Here is a 26,505-nt window from a genome sequence, read left to right on the forward strand (position 1 = left end):
ATCTCTCTGTCTCTCTCTATGTGGCAGTGAGCCATTCTTACGGCTACGGTCTGCTGGATGCAAGTGCCATGGTCGCTTTGGCCCAAAACTGGACCAGCATTGGGCCGCAGCACAAATGTGTCATTAATATGCTGACCGAGCCCAGGTAATGACGGTCAAACACCTCATGCAGCACAGGCAATACATCAATACACCAGATAGGTAATGCCCACTAATGCTTGCTACCTGGGGAGACAGAGGTCACCTTTTAAGGACAGGCAAACTAGATTATTTTATATTATATTCATTATACAGTTGCTTGTGAGAGTGGAGTATAATTTCAGATTCTTCTGTGTTGTAGGGACATAAAAAACCACCTGATCTTTAGCAGAAGTGTAGAGGCCTGCTCGGGGCAGCCGGACTTTGTGAGCTCTTTGGAGCACGTGCAGGCCAGACTCACCCTCTCCTATAACCACAGAGGAAACCTGGCTGTTCACCTCATCAGCCCACTGGGAACTCGTTCCACGCTACTGGCTCCACGGTAAACACACTCAGACACGCTATTAGCAAATATACATTTGCATTCACTGAAGGTCAAAAGTTTAGGGTTGGGAAGATTTTAAAAGTTTGTTTTTGAAAGAAGTATTTTATGTTCACTAAGGCTGCATTTTTTTTATCATAAATATATTAAAACAGTAACATTGTGCAATTATATTATAATTTCAAATAACTGTTTTTATTTTATGTAATTTAATTGTGCTGAATTTTCAGCATTACTTCAGTCTTCAGTGTCACATGATCCTCAAAATCACTCTAATTTGCTGATATTTGATTCTCTAGAAAATTGTTAATTGTTGAAAACTGATAAATGTTTTCAATATTTTTTAGAAAGTTCAAAAGAACAGGATTGTTTAAATAGAAATATTTACTTTTTTATGAATTTAATACATCCTTGCGGAATAAAAGACTTTTGAATGGTACTGTGTAATCAATGAACCGTAGCATGCATAGACTCTAAATCAACTATAACATACACAACTACAAAATAAAATACATCTGATGCCCAAGAAAACACATTTACACACTTTTCTGGCCACATACAAACACAATTCACACCATTATCTTCATGAAACATAATTATTTGTATTGTAAATACACACTCAATTAATCTTATTGACACGTATCTTCTTTCTCTTCTGTTTGTCTTCAGGCCTCAGGATAACTCAGCCGAAGGCTTCAACGACTGGGCGTTCATGACCACCCACTCCTGGGATGAGGACCCTCGGGGAGAATGGACCCTGGAGATCGAGAATGTGGCTGGACTTAATGACTATGGTACTGCTATAAGCTTTTTTATAATCAGTATTTTTGTCTTGTTTTTTACTTCAAACATCCTTTAAAACAAGATCAAATGATGTGACAAAGGAAAATGGTTGGGAAGAAGATAAAATGCATTTCAGAGTATAAATCTTGAATTAAGTTTATTTTTCTTACCCCACTGGCAAATAGCTTTTTCTAGTTTTAAAAAGAAATCTCACAAAATTTTGTTTGAATTATGCTTGAAAGAAAAAAACAATTTGCCAGTGGGATAAGAAAACATCAAATTAATTCAAGATAGATTCTCTGAATCTTGCATAAATTGCTTCTGAAGTATATTTATCTTATTCCAAGGAAGTTTAAGTACTTTTACTGCAAAACGAGACCAAAAAAAAAAACACTGATTAAGAAAAGGATTCTTGTGCTGTGTGAATTCTATTTGGGTTTTTGTTGACGGTCACAGCTTCTTTAAAGTTCAAGGTCTTTTCCACAGGTGTTCTTTCTCAGTTCACACTCATCTTATATGGCACCGGCTCTAGTGCAACAGATCCGTCCATTTCCGATTACACCCGGCCTTCAAACAACAGCTGCAAAACCTTTGACACCCAGCAGATCTGCATTGGTAAGACACATGCCCTGGACCAAAAGGCATTCAAATAAACATACACAACCCTTAGTAGACAAGCTTTTATAGGTGAAGACATTCATGACCAGAAGGAAATATTTACACACAAACACAGCAATTCCCTTGGCAAAACAAGGGAATTAAAAAAGATGTTCATATGTCTCAGTATGACTAGCCATTGTGCTTATGAATATTAATATTTGTTTATGAGTATAAATATTGCACTTCAGAGTGATGCCAGAGAGCTTTAAATTAAATAAACGGTGCATTATTAAAGAAGTCATACACTCCTTCAGAGGGCAGTAAACAAACCTTCATTTTGTTAAACGAATATTGTATTATTTAAAGTTGCTGTGGAGACTTGATGGATTTCTCCGTCATGGCCTCATTGTGCCTGCACTACTACAGAGTGCTCAAGGACAAACTTTGCTTAAAAGTTATTTCACTCATTTTTCATAAGGTGTTCTCACTGTGACTGCAGGTACTACTGAATTTTACAAGGTCAATAACTTGTCCTATTAGGAAAATCAGCATAAATTGACCCTATTGACTTTAATAAATGTACCTGGTCTTATTCCAAAAACAAATGCAAATACTGACGTGAATGTTTAGCTAATGTATTGAAAGTTTGCAGACCGTAGTATGTACTTACTGTGTCGTATTTAGTGGCAACATATCATAATACTAAAGGGTGCAAAGTAAATTCCTTCAAATTTCTGCTTCATTGTTTTGACCAGGAAACTAGCTATAAATAGGTTGACAGTTTAACTGTAGTTAACTGCCACCTTGGCAGTAGTTGAGCTGATAAGTTACCTAAATGGCCGCTATTTGCTTTCTGACACATTTTAGATCTCTGTGTGGTGTTAAAATTGCATAGCACAATATTTAACATGAATTAACAGTGAACACTCCATTTTTCATACATTGTATAGCATTGATGTTAATTTCTACATATACAAACGTGTGTGTGTGTAAGTGTTTATTTCCTTATTCACTTTCATCACAACCTCTGAAACAACCATTTCTCTTCTGCTGACATAAACCAAGGCTGCATGAGTGGGAGGAAAATAATATTAACCAATATCATAGCCCACAATCCTTTTTGTTTCTCACAAAAGTGTCACATTACAGAAGTACAATATGTTTAAAATGCTATTTCGTGTTTTTTTGCAGATTCTTAACATCTGCGATTAAGCGTTCTTCTGATCTCTGTTTTCCAGAATGCAGCACGGGTTTCTCGCTTTTCTTGCAAGGCTGTGTGAAGTCCTGTCCTCCCGGCTTCAGCTCTGGGCTGCAGGTGCTTAACTTGTCGCTGGACAACTGGGTGGAGCACTCTACCGTACAAGCGTGCTTGCCCTGCCACCCGGCCTGTCTGACGTGCTTCGGGTCTGGGGAGAACGAGTGTCTTTCCTGTCCCCCCCACAGTCACTTAACGGTCACTTCTTGTTTGCACCAGAACCAGGTGCAGCGGAAATCCCCCAGCATTCCTGTGCTCCAGCACGAGGTGGATCCGAGCTCGGAGGAATCCTTGCGTGAACCTGGGCTGTCCTCGAGACTGCCGGCGCTGGTGGCAGTGCTCAGCTGTGCCTTCATCCTGGCCACTTTCGCAGCCGTTTTCGTGCTGCTTCAGTTGCACTCCGGAGCAGCCAGCGCCCCGTTCTGTCGGAGGACCAAACTGCCGGTGACGGACACAAGCGGAGGGGGGATACGAGTCGGCTTTGGGTTTGGACTCAGCCGGGGGAAAGTGTCGTACCGTGGAATCCCCACTGTGTGGGGGGACGAGGATACGGCAATGAACTCTGAGTCAGACAGCGAAGAGCTGGACTATCACAGCGAAAAGACTGCCTTTATACGGACTCAGAGTGCCCTTTAACGCCCCATGTTGGGCATTTTTTGTACATCTGTCTTCCTCGTACTGGGATACAGAACTAGTCTGCACTACTTAGACTTATAGATCCACTGCGAGATGTTTGTGTGTGTGTGTGTGAGCGAGAGAGAGAGAACGCTATATATGAGCTATAATGTTGCAGTTGTGGTTTGACCCGAATGTCATTAAACCCAGGACATCTCCACTGCGCTGAATGATTCCCTTTATTTTCACTTTTATCTGTCCTATTGGTCTGGCTCTATTGCCCTGAGATTTGAACCACTAAAGAGGATCAATAACATCAGTGGGTGTGTGTTTGTTTGCGTGCCACGGCGCGTAGATGTGTTTGTTGTGAGTGTGCAGGGTTTGAGTAAACTTTGAGCAGATTTTGTAACACGAAAAGGGCTGTAATTTGTTCCAGTCAACTTTTTATTAAAAGTTCGGACTGTTTTATGCACAAAACTTCTTGCACTTTCTATAACTTCCATTACTCCATTGGCATCATTTGTGCGATTAGTCCTTGCATCCTGAAAATAAAGGCTGCGTTCTGCTCTCTCTGCTAGTCAAAGGCAGCTCCGGGACATTTCCGCTGATTCGATCAGGGATGATTTAACTGTGCATAACTTCTGTTGCAATAGAAATGTTGCAACAACATCAGCAGAGTGAACCATAACATCATGGAATTAGATAACACACACCACCCTCTGCCTGCTAAGAGCCTCCGGCACGGATTCAGAACAGTGGGAATCATAGACAAACGATCGAAATGCTGAAAAACGATTGAAAAACTGAAACAGCTCGATGTGCAGAGATCTTATCTGTCAGTCAAACTAGAGACAGCACCATCTTTGGTTGATATGAGGAGCTCTCGGTCAAAAAAAAAAAAAACGTGACAAACATCACATTTATGATTTTTTGTTAACTTTATTTTACAGTACTTTTTTTTTTTTTAGATTATTTATGTTGGTTTTGTCTCTGAGCTAATTAGCTTGTTCTTTCTCAAATGGCTCAGTGGATATTTATAGTGGGTTTTCAATATTAATATTTGAACAAAAAGAAAACTTTGTCCCAGAGGTTATTTTAATGATTTTCACACCAGATTTTGACTTCAAAACTCGTCTGTGCTAACACAGAGGAGCCTCAAGAGGAAATGTGTCATATATATATTTCTCAAAAGGTCAGTGTCAGCCCTGAGATATGAATTCAAGTCCTATTTGAGGAGCTCTTGCTGGGTTCTTTCATAATCATGTGACATTTGAGTCGTACAGAAATACAATTGCACTACAAACCCTACGATTCAACTGATCCAGAAAGCTAGTAAACTACCTTCTAAGGCAGCTTGTTTACTCATTTGGAGAGCTGTTTTATAAGCAGCCACAAAGACATCCAAACTCATAATTAATTAAAATAGAGTTGACTAAGTATGTTGCTAAATGAAAAATGCACTCAAAAATGGGTAAAATAGCTCATTTTTAATTTAACTCTTTACTACTTAAAAGGCTAGTTCACCCAAAAATTTAATTTGCCCTCATGTTGTTCCAACCTGTATGAATTTCTTTCTTTCTTCTGAACACCAAAGAAGATATTTTGAAGAATGTCATTGACCAAACAGTTGATGTACCCTTTTGACTTCCATAATATTTTTTTTTTTTCCATACTATGAAAGTCAATGGGGACCAGCAACTGTTTGGTTACCCATATTCTTCAAAATATCTTCTTTTATGTTCATCCATTTTAACAAATCTATCAGCATTACATTAAAGCATTCAACATTTTTGTTGCTGCTGCCAATACTGCAGTCATTCAATTAATTACAAACATCTGTTGCATTCATGTTTGATGCCATTTAAAAGTACTTGAATATCTATTGAAATGTTTTTTTTACTATTGATGCCAATTTGCCATAATTCACACGGCACCATCAGTATAAATTAATAACACACACATTATGCACTTCGCTACAAGGTGTGCAGTGGAGGATCATCAATATTTCATGTGTACTTTATAGGATGGCCTAAACTTTTCATGTTTCCATGAAGGCAGAGAAAAAACGTACACGGACTGTTTTTCAGTTAGATCTCAGTTAGATCTCTCAGGGAGGAGAGATCTAGTTTATGGAAATGGCACATTTAAAATGCTTTCCGTAATTAGCTCAGCTGGGAGGGACAGGATCTCATATTCTGTGCTGAAAGCTTCTGCCTACTTGGCATTATAAGTGAGACTGAGGCTGCTACATACATACTAATTGAGCAATAAGACAGAAATATGGATGGTCCAGCTACTCGTGAGAGTGATGTCATGATGTTTCTCATCTTCACTGCTCTTCTAAAGGGAATATTGGAAATACATTTCTACCATGCTCAGCTCACTCCCATTGATTTGCCATCCAACCGCTAATGTAAGAAGCATGTCTTTGACTAATAGTACTTATTTAAAACTCAGTTCCAAACCTGTGTTTTTAATTCTTATTGAGCACATAAGATGTTTTTAACAATGTTCACGCTGCTCTTTTTCATAGAATGAATACAAGAGCTGTCAAGCTCCAGAAATAACAAAGCATTATAAAACTGCTCCATGTTACTTGTGTGCTGTTTTCCAAGTCTTCTGAAACCATATTATATTTGTGTAACTGTAATAACGAGACAAAGAAACTATATCATTGGAATTTTTTTTTTTTTTTTTTCAGCTGATGAATGAAAACATTGAGAGCCAATCAGAATCCAATCTAGAGCTTTAAAGCAGCAGACGACAAAACCACAGCATGCGTGGATAATATATAATTATCGTTCTTGGTGTGAACAGCCCTTTAAAAGGTATATCTTCTGCACGCACTTATAATAAAAGAACATTATCGTGCATTTGTGCGGACACTATATAGATATCATTAGTTAGATATAGACACTATATAGATATCATGGGCCTTGAGTCTCTTGCTGAAAAATCCTCTCGAATATCCTTTTCACTTTCACATTTTCAAAAATTGTGTTTTGTTACGAGACCAAATTGCAAGAAGCAATTATTTTGCAGAGAACATGATTTTCAGCGGTTATAATATCTTAAATTTCATTCTGTTCGCCTTAGAATGATTTCGAATATAGTGGAGGAGTCATATAATCTTTACTTTCTGGAGCTTTTTGGTCATTTTCACAGCTTGACAGTCCATGGTTACTGTACTTGTTCATTGTATAGGAAAAGTGCAGCTTTGACATTCTTCTCATTTTGCGTTCCACCTGGGAAAGAAATCATACGGGTTTTAAACAACATGAGGGTGAGTATAAATGACATGATCTCTATCAGCGCCTCTCTCATTTTATTAAAGTCCTCAGTGGCGATATTGAGTTTTATTGCTGTCTCAGCCCTCAGACTTATTAAGAAGAATGGGCTCTTTCTCAAACGCCTGGGCTCAGAGAGCAAGTTGCCCTTTTAGCACAAAAACCCATCTGCTGTGGAGAAAACCGAATCTGGTCTCAACTGAGCATGAAAGGGCATCTAAAAAAATATATAAAAAAAAAAAAAAAAAAAAAAAGCCAGTCTGATTTCAGTAGACCTGTCAGCCTACTGAGAAGATGGTGGTATTTCCAGCTCTCTCTAAAAGCTGCCTGGGAAATCAATACCCGATATCCCAGCTATCATGGAGGATGTTTAGATTTAAAAAGCAGCAGCTTGTGAGCTTTTGTTAACTGTACTCAACATTTCACACCCCACGCCTCTCTTCCGCTCAAGCCACATTAAATGGCAGACAACTCCCTACTGCCCCCTGTCTGTGATTCAGAGCACAATTAAGCTTCTGGCAACAAAGGGAAACAAATGCGAAATATCACTTCAAAATGTGCACAACCACTTTTTTCTCATGTGTGATCTTTATTAAACGTCCACTTTAATGTCTTTGCATTTCAATCCACTTTAATTTCTTAAGAAAGAAAATGAAAACAGAAGGTCTTTTCCATCTCAGAACATACAACAGAAATAAAAGACATTAACAAAGACATGTTATCTGTCCGATCGGAAAGCGTATGCACAGGAAAAACAAGCATGGCAGTGAAATGCACAGACAGCGAATTTGAATCAGACGAGACCGAATTACAGAAGGGAGAACATTCAGGAATAGCCAGAATCTGTTCCAAAGAAATCAGACAGACGTTTGGCACTCCATACTCGGAGTTCCTCCTGAGAGGAATTATCTTCCTGATAGGATGCTTTTCTGGAACTTGATTAGCTGGAGAAGACGGCTGATGGTCTGACTGATGTAAATGGACGTGGGCGTACAGAGAGATAATCAGGCGAGGAGTTGAAAGTCAGAGTGAGAATATTTTTCTGTAATTTAAATCAGAGACAGTACAGATTTTCCTGGGTCAGACAGACAGGATAGGAGAGGCGATACACGAGACGACACAAAAGGTTGACAGACAGCATTTTCATGTTCAAAATTGTCAGATTCGAGCAAACCGAGGTGACAGACAAAAGCCAGAAGGGACGACTGAGATGGCTCTGCTACACATTACAGATGGGTTTCCTACAGCGAGATAAGGCCTAAATGCATTTTCATGGGGGAAATTGGCTAAATCTGACCACGGGAACCCGTTGCTACCCGCACTGGTACCTTTACCTGAAAGTATTGTGAGAAGGTATATCAAGCGAATATACTGAGTCAGCTCTCATCATGCGATTTGAGCAATAACCTATTAAAGAAACAAAAACAATGAAGGAGCTGTCTGAAGACCTGACCGCTGCTGGGTCGTGGACGTCTTCTGCTGTCAGCGAAGTGTTGCGAGCCGCCCTGAAAGAAAGAGCTGTAAATGCCACGTCTGTTACAGCACTGACAGCCTTCGCAGGCCGAGCGTGGTGATTGACATTCATAGAAAAAAATTAAAAACATGTGGAACCGTCCACAGTAGAGCTAAAGAAATGAAGAACTGCGTGAGCTCAAACGACAATGACACGGATTCAAGCGTAGCTAGCTTCCAAGGCTTTGTGAGTAGAAAACAAATAAAATGGAGAAATAAAACAGCAAGAGAAGCTTCACATATTGCACTGAGTCCCACAATTTTGTATAGATCCAGGTGTGAATGTAGCTTTTGAGATATTTACATACAGTACGAACTCAAGGGATGACAGAATAATAAAAAGATTGTGAAACGGTCAGCGGTTCCAGCCAAAGACAAAAGAGGGGGAAAAAAAACAATACGACGGCTGAAAACAACGGTCGGCACTGCTGGAATAAAAAGAAGTTGATCAATTCGTGTTCTGCCTACTATAATCAGATTTTTTTTTTAAAAAACAATCATGGACATTCTTATCTCAGCAAATCTCTACCAAATATGACTTTGGCTGGAACGCTCTCCTCCTCAAGTTTTTTCCCCCCATTTTGAGGGTATAGTTAGCGCCTTCGTGTTGATTCAGATACGTTAAGTCTGGATAAACGATCTCCGAAAGAGTCCTCTGCTCATCCAGCTGTGGTTCTCTGCTTTAGCACAGGTTCCGAGGGTCCACACGGAGAGCCCGGTTCTGGTGCAACACACCACTCTAGCACAGCTTGAGCTTGTAGGCGGAGATCTCCATTGGCTCCAGATTGATGGAGGAGTCGTTGGAGAGCGGAGGCTGAGAGTGCATTAGAGACAGAGACATGGGCTGCAGGAGCTGGAGATCCAGCCCACGGAACAGCCCAGAAATGGAGAGCTAGGAAGAAAGATCAGAGACTCAGATTCTAGAAGACTAAAAATAGCCTTTATCAGACCTACATGCATCCACACACTATGTATATTTATGTGTGTGTGTGCTCATTATTTTCTTTTTAGGTAAACTAGCTTTGTCTGTAAGGACACTGACCTGGCCTTGTGTGGTGGAGCAGTTGAAACCAGGGTTCTGGGACTGCAGACCACAGTCCAAGCCCAGTCGGTGGAGGAGCAGAGCCGTATGCGGAGATGGAGAGTGAGCGTCCTGCTGAAAAAAATTAAACGATATGAAATAAATGTTGATTAAAATAAATCTCCCACTAAACACACCCACAATAAAACCACAAGATCTCAAACACTTAAAATGTGACTTTTATTTTCTCCTTCTCATTATGAACTCAAGTCCTCATCAGTTGCTCAGCGGGTGAAATCAATACGGACACACTTTTTTTTCCTCCCAGGACTCTCATTTACCAGGCTTTGGATGCTCCGGAGGTTCAGCAGGTGGAAGTCGCAGGGCAGGGTGCCAGCCAATGGAGCGAATGTACGCATGGGTGGCACGCCATGTTTCCTGGGCAACACAGGCAGTGCCAGCACCTCGTGGTTCAGGATGGTGGAAGTCATGTGACTGAGCAGCGACGGGAAGCTGACTGGTCTACTGTCCACCGGCTGGAAGACACAGACATGCATCAGGAAACACACAAGTAAAACAACGTGATGAAAGTGCACTTACCTTCACATGACACACTGTAACCGCAAAAAGATGTTTTGGGGTCACTGTATGAGATCAGATTCTCAATTCAGATTCTGCCTCTATATTCTACGGTGACCGGGAGGGGACATGTTCGGTTCACTTAGTTCTGTCATGGCCACAACATATAAACTCGTGGGACCGTGATATTAAGTCGTGGGAACGTCATAATATCTCGTGGGCACGAGATCGTATGTTGAGGGAACGGCATCCGTTTCTCGTGGCTACGAGTTTTATAACATGTGGGAACCGAATCTTCACACGTGACACGGGCTCCTCCTTTTACCCCGGTCATGATTTACTTTGTTATTGTTCATTTAAGTTTCTCATAATTTGTTTTTGTTATTGCCTTAAACGGGACTTTATTCGTGACCCGAGTATTTCATTCAAACCAGCAAATTTCCGACGAAAAAGCCCATTCAACTTAAGGATGCGCTTCAGGTGTCTTTCACTTACGTACCCATGTCTCAATGCCAGAGAGCGCACTATATCTTTATATGACATTCCTAATTCAAAGTAAAATGTTATTTCATCAGTCATCTCCATCTCCGACTGCTGTATATGGTTACAGTAGGTTACTGACCGGTGTGGTTCCCTCAACATAATATATCGTTCCCTCAACATATGATCTCGAGGCCACGACATAATGATGTCGTTACCTCAACAAAATGATCTTGTGGCCACGATTTATCATCACGTTCCCACGACTTAATATCTCGTGGCAACAACATATCACGTTCCCACGAGTTTATAATATATGTTGTGGCCACGACAAAACTAAGTGAACCGAACACGTCCCCTCCCGGGCACGGTAATATTCTACTGATCTGCTGTCTGTTATACTATCCACCTTATTTTGCAACGCAAAAGCAGGCTAATTTCTTTGAATGTGTGAGACTTCTGATTCATTAGCCACTATAGGCAAGTAACTAGAAGAATAACAAAGTGCAGTAACGATAGATCCATACATTTACGTACCAGTGTTCATGATTATGATAATGAATTCGGTTTACAATATCAACCAGCATAACTGACAGTTTTTCTACAAGTAAAATATCTGGAAGCGAATGACTCCAGAAGCCAAAGTGCCAGTTGCCTCGCCCACTCTTACGTTATAAAATAAGGTGAAAAAAAGGTTTGGGAGCTCAGAGGTAGAGATAGCAGACAGGCAACGACCTTTGGCCTCTTAATCCAGGTTGAAACCTGTCGCTTGTTGCTATGGTAACAAGCTGAACTAGGGCTCTCAAAACTGCTACACAGCACTACTCTCCACCACTGCAGTAATGTTACCTCTTCCTGGCCGTCTCCTAAAATATCTGCAATGATTTTGTTTATCATGTTGGTGACTTTGGCATAGGAGCCAGCAGGCTGCATGCATGAGGAGAGAAAGACATGATGAGGAGAGAAAGACATGATGATAAGTGATAGACAGACAGGAACAAAAAAACAAAAAGAGGTTGTGAAATCAATGAGGAGGGCTGTAATGAAAAGAAACACAAGAAGGAGCTTTGTTAAAGCCCCTATTTTATTATCCAATATCACTATATTATTTATAATCTTTCAGGCGACAGCATGATTTGAATGAAAAAGTATATCATTAAAATCAATTCAAGCCGGCGTGTAAAAACTCTAAAGCCCATTAACTATTATTACACACTTGCCAGCTTTTAGACACTAGTCTCAGAACCATACTGTCCCTGGAGCCTTCACAAAGCTCTCATGAGTAACGATAGAGAGCCCCCTACAGGCCACTGAGTGACATTAGGGTTTATATACTGCTCACACTGATATAGGACACCCATGTTTTGGTATGCATAACAGTGTCTCTCTCGTGAAGCCGAAGTTGCAGGCTCCAATCAGATTGATCATCTGCTACACGACTCGTGCCAGTCAGAGTGCACAGGGTTTTATCAGTCAGCCAGGAAATAAAACTGGATTAAAAAGGTATTGGGCTGCACTTCTGAGAAAGAACCAATCATGGTTTGTCACATCTAATACTTAAAATATTTTTAATTTTGTTTGAAGCCCCCAGTAGCATGTAAACTTTGTTCAGATTTTTTTAATCTATAGACTTAATAATAATAATAATTATTATTATTATTAATAATAATAATAATAATAATAATTATTATTATTATTATGATTATTATTATTATTATTATTATTATTATTATTATTGAAAAAACAGAAATAAGACATGCCTCTACCCACAAAAATAGTTTTTACTTTAAAAGAAGATCTTTTCTTTTTAACTTGTTTTAATTTAATTTATATTGTGTGATAGGCTGCTTTACATGTCTGTCAGGCAATCTCTTCCGCTGTCTCTTCTTTAGCGTGTACTAACCTAAAGTCTGGGGAAGAACTAGTCATGGATTTTGTCATCTAATTTCGTTCGAACATATTTCGTTTAGTTTGAGGTACTAAGTACCAAGTAAACTGTGTTCAGTTTTTTTATGTCATTTTAAATTATTATCATTACAGATTATTATTACAGAAGAATCTTAAAGGTGCTGTATGTAATTTTTTTGACTGAACTAAAGCACAAAAATACCATGATATGTTTGCTGAGATTTAGGAAACATGTTAAGTTCACATACTTGTTTCTCCAAAAAAAAAAAACAATGCTACAGCCAGTTATTCTAATTTGAAATGTGCGTTTTGTGTTGGGATGTCTAATTGTTTTGGTATCTGTGATCCCGCCCACTGACAATTTACCCAATAGTATTTCAACACCCTGGATTGCCATTTGATGGAAAACACAGCGTGTTGTAGCCAGCAAACGAACCAAGTCAGAGATCGCATATTATACCCAACTAAAAAGCCTCGGCATGCATCTAAAAAGCTCTATGTCCAGAGGCATATTAAAACGCGGCTAAGTAAAATCATCAACTCACAGCGTAAAGCTTGTCACCTTCTATTGTCAACTGCGCTCGTTCTTGTTGCATGTCCTCAATGTGGCAACCCGCGTGAGCAACGAGTCTAAGGAGGGGGCGGGAGGATTTGGACTCCAGTACTCAGTTCAACCACTAGCTCTCAATATTACATACTGCACCTTTAAATGTCATTTTAATATCATTTTATGATATTTAAATGTTTCAAAATTTAAATGTCATTTGTGTGACTAGATTAGTTCATGCTTATTCTGACCAAGAACTGATTGACATGTAAAAGTTTGAGTTTGACTGGTTTAGTTCATTCATGTGCTTGTGCAATCAGAACTCACATCTTCACTGCTGCTCCTCTTCTCCAGCAGAAGGCGGAAGCGATTGGCCGTTCGTTTGTTGTCCTTCAGGCCCTGCCCTAGACCCCTGTTATCATCTTGCATCAGTCTGCGGTCTAGGATCACCTCCAGCTGACCTGTAGAAGATGGAAAGAGCATAAAAGGGAAAGATGAAGAGGTAGAGGAGGATAATAGGATAGAGGGAGGCAAAGCATTAGACAGTACACTCACTTCATCTTCATTATTGGATACATTGCATCAAATCAATATAGAACCTGAGCGCTGTCCCACTGTTAGTGTTTTCCACCGCCCTGCCGTCTCAGTCCCTAATTCATGTTCCATTCTGCTAAGAACTCACTGCTACGGACCTAAAAAGTACCGGTACTTTGCTACTAAGTCGATACTCAATTGAAAACAGCATAATGAGGCAAGTTTTTCAACAGTATTGGCAGCTCTGCAAGTTGGGCAAATATACAAAAGTTGGGCTACATGCTGTCATTTTAAAGTTTATGTGAATAATATCCAATTAAAGTGTGTGTTCATTAGTTTTTGCACCAGGGCTTGACATAAACACCCGCCAAATGCAGGTGGATTTCAGCAGTGGCGTGTAACGCAGTCACTCCTACTAGCCAGTTTGGCGGGTTGAAATTTATATAGTCTATAATATATACATTTTTCAATTGTAGTCTTTTATTAAAAAAGGCATCTGAAATAATAAACTAAATGCAATGTAATTTTGTCAAAAATATAGATTTTTCAATACATATCGATACTGAAATATCTTCCAATACTCATTTTCCGCAGAACAAATACACAATACCAGCTGCTCTTGCTCACTCTCTCTCATCTCTCCGACAGCGAGTGACACAAACCCTCCTCTCCTAAATCACTCGCTTCATTTGCTCCGTATAAACACTGTTGGTGTTACAGGGCTTGAATTTTGCCATGGGATGGCACGTATTGCGCATAATTTTACTCATTCCCGCAGATTTGTGCTCACACCCTAAGTGCATGCACATAAATCCACCTCTCATTACTAAATTGAATTATTTTTGCTGCTTATTGCGCTTAAACAGTCAAATACACACAAAATGTAAAAATGCCGGTCTTGGCGAGTATTCACATAAACAGTCAGTTATGTTTTAAGTGAACGTAAACAGTTAAGAAAAAAAACGCATATGTAACAGTATAATGGATCAGTGTGTCAGGTCTTAAAGTGAAAGCAGCCTAATATACCGACTGCAAAATGATGAGAAAATATAAAAAAAATATATATATATGGCAGTTTTCCCCTATGGTATCAACGTCAAAATTGTGGCCAGTGAAAATGCTGAGTGGCTAGTAACTTTGGGGGTAAAAAAGTTAATGTCAAAGCCTGGTACTGATATCACCGATTTAAAGGCATTTTAGTTTAAAAAAAAATATATATATAAATTTGTATCAAAAAAGTCATGTAACCTAATTAATATTGTGATATACCAACAAAATGATAAATAAAAGTTAATTAAAAAAAAAACTATAACACTGGACAATCAGCAATATGGTAACGATATATATTGTGCATTAAGTTTCACTGATTTGCCATGGACCACTGTAACATCAGTATTTGCCAACCCCACTCACCGCTGGACACACTGCTGACCCCCAGTGCCTGGGCCGTATGGAGCGTGAGTCGGTACTGGCTGTCCTGAATATATGCCGTGGTAGGCATGGGGTAGAAGTTAGCTTGCAGTGGAAGTTTCTGGAAGTACCGACGAGGCTGCATCTGAAGAGGAGGGAAATGGTGGAGCATTAGCTTCAGGGTCTTCAGTAATCTGGGTCTAGGCCTATGAACTTTGATGCTTTATTTTATTATTTTAAAGACTCAAAAGAACAACACGGAAGTATGATGTGCCACATCTGTTTGAACCTGACAGATTAAAAGTTTATAGACATGTGGACTTCACCTGGAAGCCGTTGAGGTCTGTGTAGAAAGTGTCTTCGCTCTGGATGTCGGTAACCAGCCGCATGGCCAGCTCCTTGTTATTTTGATCTCTGATGTCCACCATGATGGTGATGTCCAGAGAAAGACCATCAACTCCTGAACGACAGAGAGTGATATGTCAGGAATAAACGATCAGACAGGACAAGATGTCCTCACACGATCGAACTTGTGTGCCGAACAGATGGACGCCTGAAGGATGGAGGGAGTACCTGGAACATTATGAATGCGGACCGTCTGCTGGAAGTGTTGATAATGTGCCACAACCTCAGAGAAGAGAGGACCTTCCACCACACGCACTATAGGGGCTTCTCTCTGCGAATAGGGCTGAGAACGAGCGGAAAGGAAGGTGTTAATTTACCCCACGTTGTTTGATAAATCACTTTTCACCCCAGTCAAGACTACCGTGACACTACCTTGGCATTTCCGTCCGGCAGGAAGAGATAGGCCCCGCTCTTGTCCTTGGAGGGTCGAGTTCCGTATGTGAGGAACTGAATCTGTACCCTCACCTCCTGGGGATCGTCTTTACGTCGAATGCTCTGATGGAGAAAAGAGTGTAAGAGAGAGAGAGAGAGAATTAATCATTTTAGACTTATCTGCTGACTCAGATTCTAAAAAAGGACACGACAGCATATGTACTACAAAAATAGGACAGGGATGCGTTTCATTTCATTTGGCAACCAATAAAAATAAAAACATTTATCCAGATGACTGAACATAAAAATAGACTGCTGATGTCATAGATTGGAAACTTCCTTTTTTATTAGCATGCAATATTTGCTCAGTGGAGTTGATTTTCAGCATTTTTCAGGGCATTCTTTCCCTGCACAGATATTACAGTTATGGCTGATACTGACAAGCTGATAATTATGGTTAAATGTATTATTATAATTCATATTATGGCCAATATATAAAAATTCAGTACTATTATCATCAACATTATACAGTATAAAAAATAGCATTTAACAGCATTTAACATGAAACGAGCATGCACAATTAAATATCCAATACTAGCTGATATATACACTATATAGAGTGATGTCAATAAATTAAAAATCTCTAATATTGGCTGATAACTGATAAATGGCCAATATTAAAATTCTATACTATTTTGCCAAAAAAAAAAAAAAAAAAAAAAAAAAAAAAAAAATAATAATCATAATAATAATAAAAAAAAAATATATATATATAATATATATATTATATATATATATATATATATATATATATATATATATAAGGGCTGTCAAACGATTAATCATGATTAATCGCATCCAAAATAAAAGTTTGTGTTTACATAATACATGTGTGTGTACGGAGTATAATTATTTTCTATATATAAATACACACACATGCATATATATATTTAAGAAAATTTGTTATTTATATATAAAATATTTATATATAATATAAATTATATATAATATAAATATATATATACACAGTATATACATGCAAATATTTCTTAAATATATACATGCATGTGTGTGTATTTATATATAGAAAATAATTATACACCATACACACACATGTATTATGTAAAAACAAACTTTTATTTTGGATGCGATTAATCGCGTTCATCTAACAATGAACATCCTTTTATATACTATACATTATCAATGTATAGTATATAAAAGGATGTTCATTGTTAGATTTGCAAAAAAATATGGGAAATGAGTATGCGCAGATATATAATGTCAGCTATATATAGGCTGATATCGAATGAAACATCTAATATTGAAAGGTTAAACACTATATTGGTTTTGTTTTTCATATAAAACTATAGAGTGAATTCACACATACATATAAACAAAACAAAAAAATAACAAACAGGGGAATTCACTAATCTTCTTGTGACATTTTTGCATTTTACCCTCAGCCCTGGTTCATTTCTCACTTTACTTCCTATAATTAAAAAACAAGGTAATGCATAAAAATATCATCTCACCTCCAACAGGCCTGTGGTTCCAGAGAAGCCTAGAGTGAGAGACTGGCTCTGGATGTAGAACGGCTGGGCGTCTACCGTTTGCGATCGCACGGGCAGAGGGTCCAAACCTCGTATGCTCTGACCCCGTCCTGGTATCCTGAGCAGCGTATCAGAGCGCAGGGTCATGGGCGAGTCAGCAGAGTCGTACAGGTGGAAGACGGCCAATCCCAGAGCGGGGAGGCGTGCCATGAAAGAGGCCTGAAGGAAGAAACGAGCATGTAGGTTTTGAGACTACATTTATTTAAGATGCTTCCAAGGAAAATAGACACAATTGGACACACCTGGTAAACCTCCCCACTCATCTCAACGGCGGACATCCACTGCGCGCTGAGTTGAACCGGTAACGTTTGCCCGTCTTCTGTGAGCACCCTCACTCTCGCCGAATTCACCAGAACGGTGACCACACACAGACGCTCCTGCTCGACAGGGTTAAACAGCACTAGATACCTGAGGAAGAGGAAGATGATGAAAATCACATGACCGCATTTGAGGCATTCAAGATCTGTGGATGACGCATCTCACCTGGGAGAAGATTCCAGCTCGATAAGTGTGCGCTGCGGGAGAGAATCCTGTGTGGCGCGTCTATCGTCCTACAGTCACATGGATGCACAGAGGTCAAAGGTCAGACTCTTAAGCACACTGGCTGATTTAGAAAAACCAACCCTGCTCCTCACCGTCTCTAAGAAAGGCTCCGTCTGGTAGAAGCGGTAAATGTCTTTATTCTTTGTTACCAGGAAGTGTGCAGCATTCATGATTACTCGTTTCAGACCGACCAGAGAACGCAATAGCCTGCAGGGGGGGAAATAAACGAATCAAGAACCGCTTACAAATCAAAAGGATTCAATCCTGTCAATCCAATCCTGAAAATGGCCCATCAAAGATGATATTTCACAAATATCACCCTGAGAGACTTCCTTCGATCTCCTAACATCCTCAATTAGTTAATAAGGATCAAATCTGCAAGCTTTTATCCAGAGACCTGTTTCCATAGTCGATGACAACAGCCTCTTTGGCAGTGCCCGTGATGGCATCATGATGCTGGAACAGCCCTATGTTGCGCCTGGCATCGGTCAGGAGGGAGTAATCTGAAATGGGGTAACGCCCTTCCATGCCCGCACGTCTCGCGTGAGCCACCGCCAAACTGTAGAGAATTTCTGCCCCTCTACAAGAAAAGAAGACAAACACAAAACCAAACAAACATTCAGTTTTCAAAAGCAGCAAGACTAGACAAGCAGAAAAACCAATGATAATAGAATTTAAAAAAAACGAGTTATAACAGTAATTAGGCAATGCCTCGTGCTTAATTTAGGAGAAAAACGTTCACCCACGTGGAGAATCACTATTTTAATTATTCCCCCGTAATACCGCAGAGAACAGGCCATTATTCAAAACATAATTGAATCTCTGGCAAATAAAAACAGACACTTTCCAAAGTTGCTAAAATAATGGATTAAATTCAGATACCCCGATGGCAGTTTGTCGGTGCAAATTTAAATGTGTTGCCAATTAAAAATTAAAAGGCTTCCACAAAACCTTGTTAGCAAAAATGTTTGACTGAAAGCTACTTGTTGAATTGTTAACAATGTGTTAAATAACAGCTTTGTGCATAAAATGCTCTTCAATCCCAGCTTAATTTGCAGAGACAGTTATAAATGAACCATTTGTAGTTTGATTTCTGTGAAAATTAACTAAACGCTGTGCACTATGCACTGATTAAAATTACATTTTTATATGTTATAGCCAAAAACCAATAAATAGCTGCTATTAATAATTAATACTTTTAAATAAAACACTAAAACTACAATCAAATGATTTTAAATGCTACAAGTTAATTTAGGCATCAAAGCCATGTAAACTATAAAAAATGGATTTTCATTTTTATATTTTCAGATTACAGGGTTGTTAAATTATTAGTGTTTAATGATTAATAAGTGGCTTTAGAAGACTATTTTTTTAATCAATGCTTTTAAATGAACATTTTAAAATAAAACACTAAAAACTAATATAATCATTTTAAATGCTACAAGTGAATTTAGGCATCACAATATTATAATGTACAGTTAAAAAGATATTAATCTACGATTTGCTAAAGATTACATTTAACAGAGTAATAAAATCATTAGTGTTTTTAATAGATTGATGAACTTTAACTGAACGCTAGATGATGGCAAATGTAATGTACATTGCAATGTAAAAATTGGGAAATGAGCATGAACAAATAAATATCAGCCAAAAAAACCACACCGGGTGACACTCCTGTCAGCTAAGAAAAGGAAACTGAGCCAACAATTCCCACAGGCTCATCAAAATTGGGCAATAGAGGATTGTCTGGTCTGATGAATCTCGATTCTTTCGAGACGTTCAGATGGTAGGGTCAGAATTTGGCGTGAACAGCATGAAAGCATGGATTCATCCTGCCGTGTATCAGTGGTTCAGGCTGCTGGTTGTGTAATGGTGTGGGGGTTATTTTCTTTTTCTATTCTTTTTCTATTTTTCTATTTTCTATTGCCCCTTAATACCAAGTGTGCATTGTGTAAACGCCACAGCCTACCTGAGTATTGTTGTTGCTGAACATGTCAATCCCTTTATGACCACAGTGCATCATCTTCTGATGGCTACTTCCAGCAGGATAGCAGGCCCATTTCACAAAGCTCAAATCATCTCAAACTGGTTTCTTGCATATGACAATGAGTTCACTAAACTCCAGTGGTGGAATGTAACGAAGTAAAAATACTTAGTTACTTTACTTAAGTACATTTTTCACGTATCTGTACTTTACTTAAGTAGAATCAATAGTGCATACTTTTGACTTTTACTTCGTTACTTTTTGCAGCAATTATTATACTTTCTACTCCACTACATTTCTACAACGTTTCGTTACATTTTCTGATCAGTTTTTCCCCTTGCCAAAACAGGGATTGAAAAAAATCTCCATGTTTTCGGTGCTGACGCGTTCATGTAACATGCAACTGTGGCGCTGCCAATAAAACTGTCACAAAGAACCGGCAAAAGTAATGATTATGAATATGTAAAATATAACAAGGAGACATTTTAATTGATGCTGACGCGCGATCTTTGCAGTGAACGCGCCAGAGAGAAATGCACATTTCATACAGATTACATGCAGAAAACAGTCTGTTTTCTTTCGTTTTGAATTGTTCTGTTTAAAAGTACACATTTCAAGTTTTCTATATATATACATACATCTCAGGTCTGTGAGGCAAGTACAGACCTGAGTTTCGGTTCATGAGTTTCACCAGTTCACGCGCCCGCGCCTCCGTGTCCTGATCTATTTTCTGCTATATTTACTTATTTATTAAATCCATGAAACATGAATGAAATATTGATTAAAATTAAGATACAATTAATACGAAACGAAATTCACTTTAAAGAAGGGCTTTTGAGGTCTCTGTGAACGTTTTAAAGCAGTATTTTAGTGCCGCTTTCAGAGCGCTCACGTGCGTAACGGAGAACTGACACGTCCGTAACATTGTTTTTTCCTCATAAATGTGAACACAAAAAATAAAATGAATATGATATGTTCTGTGATATGTTCTTCATCCGGTGGGTATTACTTTTGGTTTGCGCAGTGAAATTCACAGAATTACTAAAAAATATTTTGCCACCTAAAAGTTAAAGATTTTTTTTGTGTCACGTCCGTTACGGATTTATATTTCTCTCATATTAAAATATAAAATGCATGTGTCTGTAGACTAGTATTTTTCTAATGTCTGGACTTCTTTATTAAGGGAGTATGGATATATAAACAGTTTCAATTGGTATTTGAGAATTTACATTTCAAGTTTTTACTGCAATTGTCACGACCATAACGCTGGGATTGCCCAATTTTAAAGAATTTATCCAGGTCTACATATTGTATAATGTTAACTTCAAATAAGGGGAGTGTCGCGATTCTGCCTTCTCACACTCACACCGCGACACAGGTTCGTGGATCCGAGTGTCGCGATTTCGGTTTCATATTGCATATTGTTACAGCCCTAATTATTAGAATATAGACATTAAGAGAATAAATTGTTATGAAAGTACTTTTACTTTTAATACTTAAAGTACATTTAAAATCAGGTACTTTTTACTTAAGTAGGGTTTTCATTGTGGTACTTTTACTTTTACTAAAGTAAATATGTCTCTGGTTATTTGTACTTAAGTACTGAGATTCAGTACTTCCTCCACCACTGCTAAACTCAAATGGCCTTCACAGTCACCAGATCTCAATCCAATAGAGCACATTTGGGATGTGGTTAAATGGGAAATTCGCATCATGGATGTGCAACAACTATGTGATGCTATCATGTCAATTTGGAGCAAAATCTCTGAGAAATAATTCCAGTACCTTGTTGAATCTATGCCATGAAGAATTAAGGCAGTTCTGAAGGCACAAGGGGTGCAACCCAGTACTAGCAAGGTGAACCTATTAAAGTTTCTGGTGAGTGTATATAAGCTACTAACTATAATACCAATATAGCACACATCCCTGGCTAAATCAATTTCTTTTCATCTATTAAAAGTGAAATATTAGACATAAGTTGGATGTTTCTCTGACTAACCGTAGGTGAGACTCTAGCACACGGTCCAGGTTTTTGTAGAAGGGACGTGAGGTGTAGTATCCACTCCAGTAATGGTCCTCTCTATCCGCATAGGCGAAGAAGTCTCCACTCAGCACAGGGTAATCGGGTGGTCTCCTCCCCTGGGAAACTCCATTAGCCTTGTACACCGCATTAAAGTAGTCTGTCAGCGTTGCAAACTGGGCCTGAGAACACAGAGATTTGCTTATAGGGCAATTCCAATTAATTCTGCATTTTCCTAAATCAAAACCATCTTCACTCTTTTCTTCACTCACAAACAAGTTAAATTATTCATTTAAATTATTCCTAGTTGTACATCAGCGCAGAGGTAAAAGAGCTGTGTTGGTTAAAAAAAAAAAAAATATATATATATATATATATATATATATATATATATTTTTTTTTTTTTTTGACATTGCAGCAAAAGGTCCAGACCTGACCAAAGAATCCTCCTGACAAACATGCAGGCAGTTATTGTAGCTTTGTATCGATAGACAGGTCAGAGCCTACATGTTTATCTGTAAACAAACCTTCACATGCATTTCTGGGTGGGAGTTCATGTAATCAAACAGTTTCTGGTAGTTGAAGTACTGCTGGTCCCACTCTACTGCTTTGTCGTAGCGGAAGTCGTCCCCCAGAGGAACCAGCAACACTTTACTGCGGAACAGCTTGGATTTTTTACGGTATTGATCAAGCAGAACCCCAGCTCTGAAACAGAAAATGTCAAGTATAAAGTAAATCCACTGGATTGTTTTTTTTTTTATGTTTTATTAAAGCTGCCAATCGATTAAAACAATTTCAGCATTAAATAGACTTAAATCAATAACAAGTTTGGGCTCAGCAGATTTTTAAATAAAGAAATGTATACTTTTATTCAGCATGGATGCATTAAATTGATCAAAAGGGACAAAGTGCCCTTTAAAGTTTTAAAAGCGTTTTAAAAGCTTTTTTCACGTTAAGCGTTTTGGAATGTCCCGAGGAAAACCAACTTGTTAACGTTGGCCGGCAGAAGTGCGATCATGGTTTTCCTGATGCTAAATCCTGGTAGTCCTCCTATCGAAGAATCGAATCTTCGACTATTCGGGGTCACCCCTAATATATACCCTTATATTTTTTTCTTTTAAATACATGACTATATACTTATGTAGGGGGCATAATTAATTGTGTTCATTTAATACATTTGTATAAATACAAGATATCAATTTAAAATAAAATTAATCGTTTTATTAAAGTTTTAAAGTATTCATTTTAATAATTTATTGACATTTGGGAGGAAATGACTCATGAAGCTAAAAGTGTCCTCATAAAACCCTCTGCCTATTCCAGTAAACCTCAAAGACCTCTGAAGTGTAAGGACAGGTGCAAATTAATTGCTACAAGCTTGTTAATATCCGGGTTTTCTTCTATGGAGCTAAAGAGAGAGAGAGTGGTGGATTTGGGTTTGAGCCCAGTTCAAGCACAACCCATATAAATACAGCTGGCGTCAGCTGGGTGATGGACAAATGAATTTTGTTGGCTAACACAGGAAATTAACCTACATTCATTCTTTGGCTAAACGACCCGAATCACATTAATCTCCTGGTTTCGTGTTAATCAGCCCTACAGCCTGCCTCACCTCTCTGCCACGTTGGCATCTGAGATTGCTCGGGGCGGCACCTTCCAGGGGCAGTTGACTCGGCTTCCCGGCAGCCTCTTGAAATCAAACTGGCAGCAAATCTTCGGGTCCGGGCCACACGTGTGAGGCACGTCGTAGCTGTAAAACGGCATCATGTGGCAGAACATGTCTGTGCTCGATTCAATATCTGTAGATAAAAAAATTATAATTAAGCACAGATGTGTAGGTCTCTAAGCTACTGAGATGGGCTGGCATTGGCAAGACTCGTTGGCAAAGCTTTCAAAAATGGCTGCTAAGGGTTTGTGTTTTCCTAAAACTTCATTAGACATTTAAAGCATTTCCAACATGTAGATCAGGGGTGGGGAACCTTTTTCCTATCAAGGGCCATTTACAATTTTTTAACATTCTTTAAGGGCCATTGTAATGAGCAGGGGTGTTTCTAGGTTTTAAAAACATCAGGGGCTGAGCCAGAAACATCAGGGGCTGGGGGTGGGTAACAAGATAACATGATTCGATACAGAGAATAATGTATATTTTAGGCCTATATGCAGACTGGTTAAAAAATTCAGTCCTGGCACTGTAGCCACACCAGCCCATATTCACAGACACGCGCATTCAAATGTGAGGTAGTTAGGGGGGTTCGGGGGCACGCTCCCCCGAGAAAATTTGGATTTCTCTGACCTACATATGTGCATTTTAAGGTGTTTGAAGGCCAACATTTTTTGATAACAATAGCTTTAAAAGCATGTCAGTGGGCAGTAGCATAAGTTATTTGTCAAGATAACAGATTCTTAAACATGAGAATGAGGATAAATGTTGAAATGAATGATCCACACTACAAAATGGAAATGCAAAATGTTTCTGCTTTATGGTTGACAATACACAATCACATATTCCAAACAGGAATGGCCTTAAATGAGAAATCTTTCAAGGGTTATTTTGCATAGATGTAAACTTTTTAGCATTAAAGATTGGTTTCAGAAACTTGTTTCTTTCTTGAGTTAATCAATGTTTTTGGCACTATTAAATCAGTTCAATTAAATTTCAATTGTTCACTCATAAAGACAGTCACTTGTCACCACCTACTGGCTTAATGATGCAAGTTGCGCAAACACAGACAAGCGGAGTGATACAAACTGTGAAAAGGCTAATGCTGGTGAAATATTCTAACACATTCGACTCGAGGACCTTATATATATGTATAGGCTACATAGAGTTAAATAGGAATACATTGTAATAATGTTAATCAAGCAGACTAAATCACACAACTGCGCAGCAATATTTAAGCTCATTATACAAAGGAAATAATACAGATCTAGACAAATTGGGTTGCTTATAGTTAAAATAATTGTTTTAGTCGTCCACTCATTCCACTTGCTGTCGGCCACTCATTCCACTTGCTGTCGGCCACTCATTCCACTTTAATACGCAAATGACAAAACGAAAGTAAAAGCAGCAGCCCCTCGTGGACGACTACCACACACACGCACACGCAACACACGCACACACAGTAAAGTCCATGCCTGGTCCTCCGCTGTCTTCGTTCCGATCCTTTTATGCGCCCCGAAGCTGATCAGTGAGAAACTTGAAACCGGTACGGCGCGCGCGCCTCCGAAGCTCATCCGTGAGAAACTTGAAACCGGTACGGCGCGCGCGCCTCCGAAGCTCATCCGTGAGAAACTTGAAACCGATGCGGCGCGCAGGTGACTCATTAACTCTCGCGCTACTGGCCTAGCCCTGCTCTCACGGCTCGTGGACTCGTGCTTGCCACTTTGCCTATTTTGTGTTTTCTATCACAGGAAAAGTAATTGCTGAGATTTTTGTTTCTGAAGGTTTTTTTTTGGGAGGAATTGACTCGCGGGCCGCATCAAACTGTTTTGCGGGCCGGTTACGGCCCGGGGGCCGGACGTTCCCCACCCCTGATGTAGATAATGATTTCAAATTCTATATTCTGATCTATTATAGTTATTAACTAGATTACCTGCACAGCTCTTTACTAACTGGCCTCCAAATACACTCACGCCCCTGCACCTCCCATCCAGGTCACGGCACCAAATATAACCGATCCTACTCTACTCACTCCGAGCGAGATTCGAACCGCCGTCTCTGGCAAGGGAGGCGGGCGCGCTAACAAGGACACTTGTGAGTGTGCCTCTTGAGTGAGGAGTGAGGTTTACACACACAGCTTTTTACTAGCTGGCCTCCGTTACACTTGCTCATGCAAATGCTTGGGTAGTTGCTAAGGTGTTGCTATTGCTATACGGTTTCTAGGGCATTACTAAGCAGCTAATTGGCCCAGGTCAAGAGCACATCCCCAAAGTCTCTATGATATTCCGCTCTCCAGATATGGCTTTGGTCCATTCAAAGAGAATCTAAGGATTATTTGAAGTATCGTTCATGTCTGTAGCATAAAAGTGCCAATGATCAAGCACAACTAGGTTGTTGTTGTTAACTAAAACTATTACAATTGTTTTTGTTAATTGAAATAAAGCTAAAAATATAGCCTTGGCAAAAAGTTGAAGTACTAAAATGACTAAAACTGCAATTACTACAATAAACTAACATGTAAATAGAACCTGAAAATAAAAATATTCATAAATTACAGTATATAAATTATACTAAAATAACACTGCTAATGAGGTAACTTCATGCATTTTATCTGTACTAATTTTAAACTGTGTGGATTTAATTGTGAACGCATGTTTTTATATTTTTAGTCATTTACCCCAGGCCTGCCTCCACATGAACTCAAGGCTCCGAGTGGCAGCAAAGTGCTTTTTGATGGAGTAATGGACCCTCTGGATCAGCATGCTGGTTATGTTCGCCCGTTTCAGTAGGAAAGGCATCGTGGCGCTGTGCCCGAATGGATCAATGGCCCAGCCTGAGCGAGGGGTCACACCTGCAGTAA

The 26,505-nt window shown here is 39.1% G+C and overlaps 2 protein-coding genes across 3 annotated transcripts in view; one reads left to right on the top strand and one right to left on the bottom strand.

The window, feature by feature from the left end:
* Window positions 1–4,836, top strand: part of furinb (furin (paired basic amino acid cleaving enzyme) b) — an 82,823-nt gene extending 77,987 nt beyond the window's left edge. The window contains exons 12-16 of the mRNA XM_079859342.1: window positions 28–145; window positions 341–520; window positions 1,190–1,314; window positions 1,790–1,918; window positions 3,142–4,836. Of these exons, the coding sequence (XP_079715468.1) occupies window positions 28–145; window positions 341–520; window positions 1,190–1,314; window positions 1,790–1,918; window positions 3,142–3,794 (1,205 nt within the window). The 3' untranslated portion in view covers window positions 3,795–4,836. The remainder of the gene's footprint in view (window positions 1–27; window positions 146–340; window positions 521–1,189; window positions 1,315–1,789; window positions 1,919–3,141) is intronic.
* Window positions 4,837–7,606: 2,770 nt separating this feature from the next.
* man2a2 (mannosidase, alpha, class 2A, member 2) overlaps window positions 7,607–26,505 on the bottom strand; it is a 28,906-nt gene continuing 10,007 nt past the window's right edge. Inside the window, exons 8-25 of one of the 2 annotated variants that reach the window (XM_079859343.1) lie at window positions 26,323–26,496; window positions 23,598–23,784; window positions 22,513–22,690; window positions 21,965–22,167; window positions 18,379–18,561; window positions 18,074–18,188; window positions 17,922–17,989; window positions 17,681–17,846; window positions 17,361–17,597; window positions 15,829–15,951; window positions 15,625–15,739; window positions 15,378–15,511; window positions 15,055–15,196; window positions 13,435–13,568; window positions 11,502–11,579; window positions 9,935–10,129; window positions 9,615–9,728; window positions 7,607–9,464 (exon numbers count right to left, since the gene is read on the bottom strand). In XM_079859343.1, the coding sequence (XP_079715469.1) occupies window positions 9,312–9,464; window positions 9,615–9,728; window positions 9,935–10,129; window positions 11,502–11,579; window positions 13,435–13,568; window positions 15,055–15,196; window positions 15,378–15,511; window positions 15,625–15,739; window positions 15,829–15,951; window positions 17,361–17,597; window positions 17,681–17,846; window positions 17,922–17,989; window positions 18,074–18,188; window positions 18,379–18,561; window positions 21,965–22,167; window positions 22,513–22,690; window positions 23,598–23,784; window positions 26,323–26,496 (2,699 nt within the window). In that variant the 3' untranslated portion in view covers window positions 7,607–9,311. The remainder of the gene's footprint in view (window positions 9,465–9,614; window positions 9,729–9,934; window positions 10,130–11,501; window positions 11,580–13,434; window positions 13,569–15,054; window positions 15,197–15,377; window positions 15,512–15,624; window positions 15,740–15,828; window positions 15,952–17,360; window positions 17,598–17,680; window positions 17,847–17,921; window positions 17,990–18,073; window positions 18,189–18,378; window positions 18,562–21,964; window positions 22,168–22,512; window positions 22,691–23,597; window positions 23,785–26,322; window positions 26,497–26,505) is intronic. The other variant, XM_079859344.1, reaches the window with a different exon arrangement.

The sequence above is a fragment of the Squalius cephalus genome, assembly GCF_949319135.1.
Source record: "Squalius cephalus genome assembly, chromosome: 23".
In the NCBI taxonomy this organism is placed as follows: Eukaryota; Metazoa; Chordata; class Actinopteri; order Cypriniformes; family Leuciscidae; genus Squalius; species Squalius cephalus.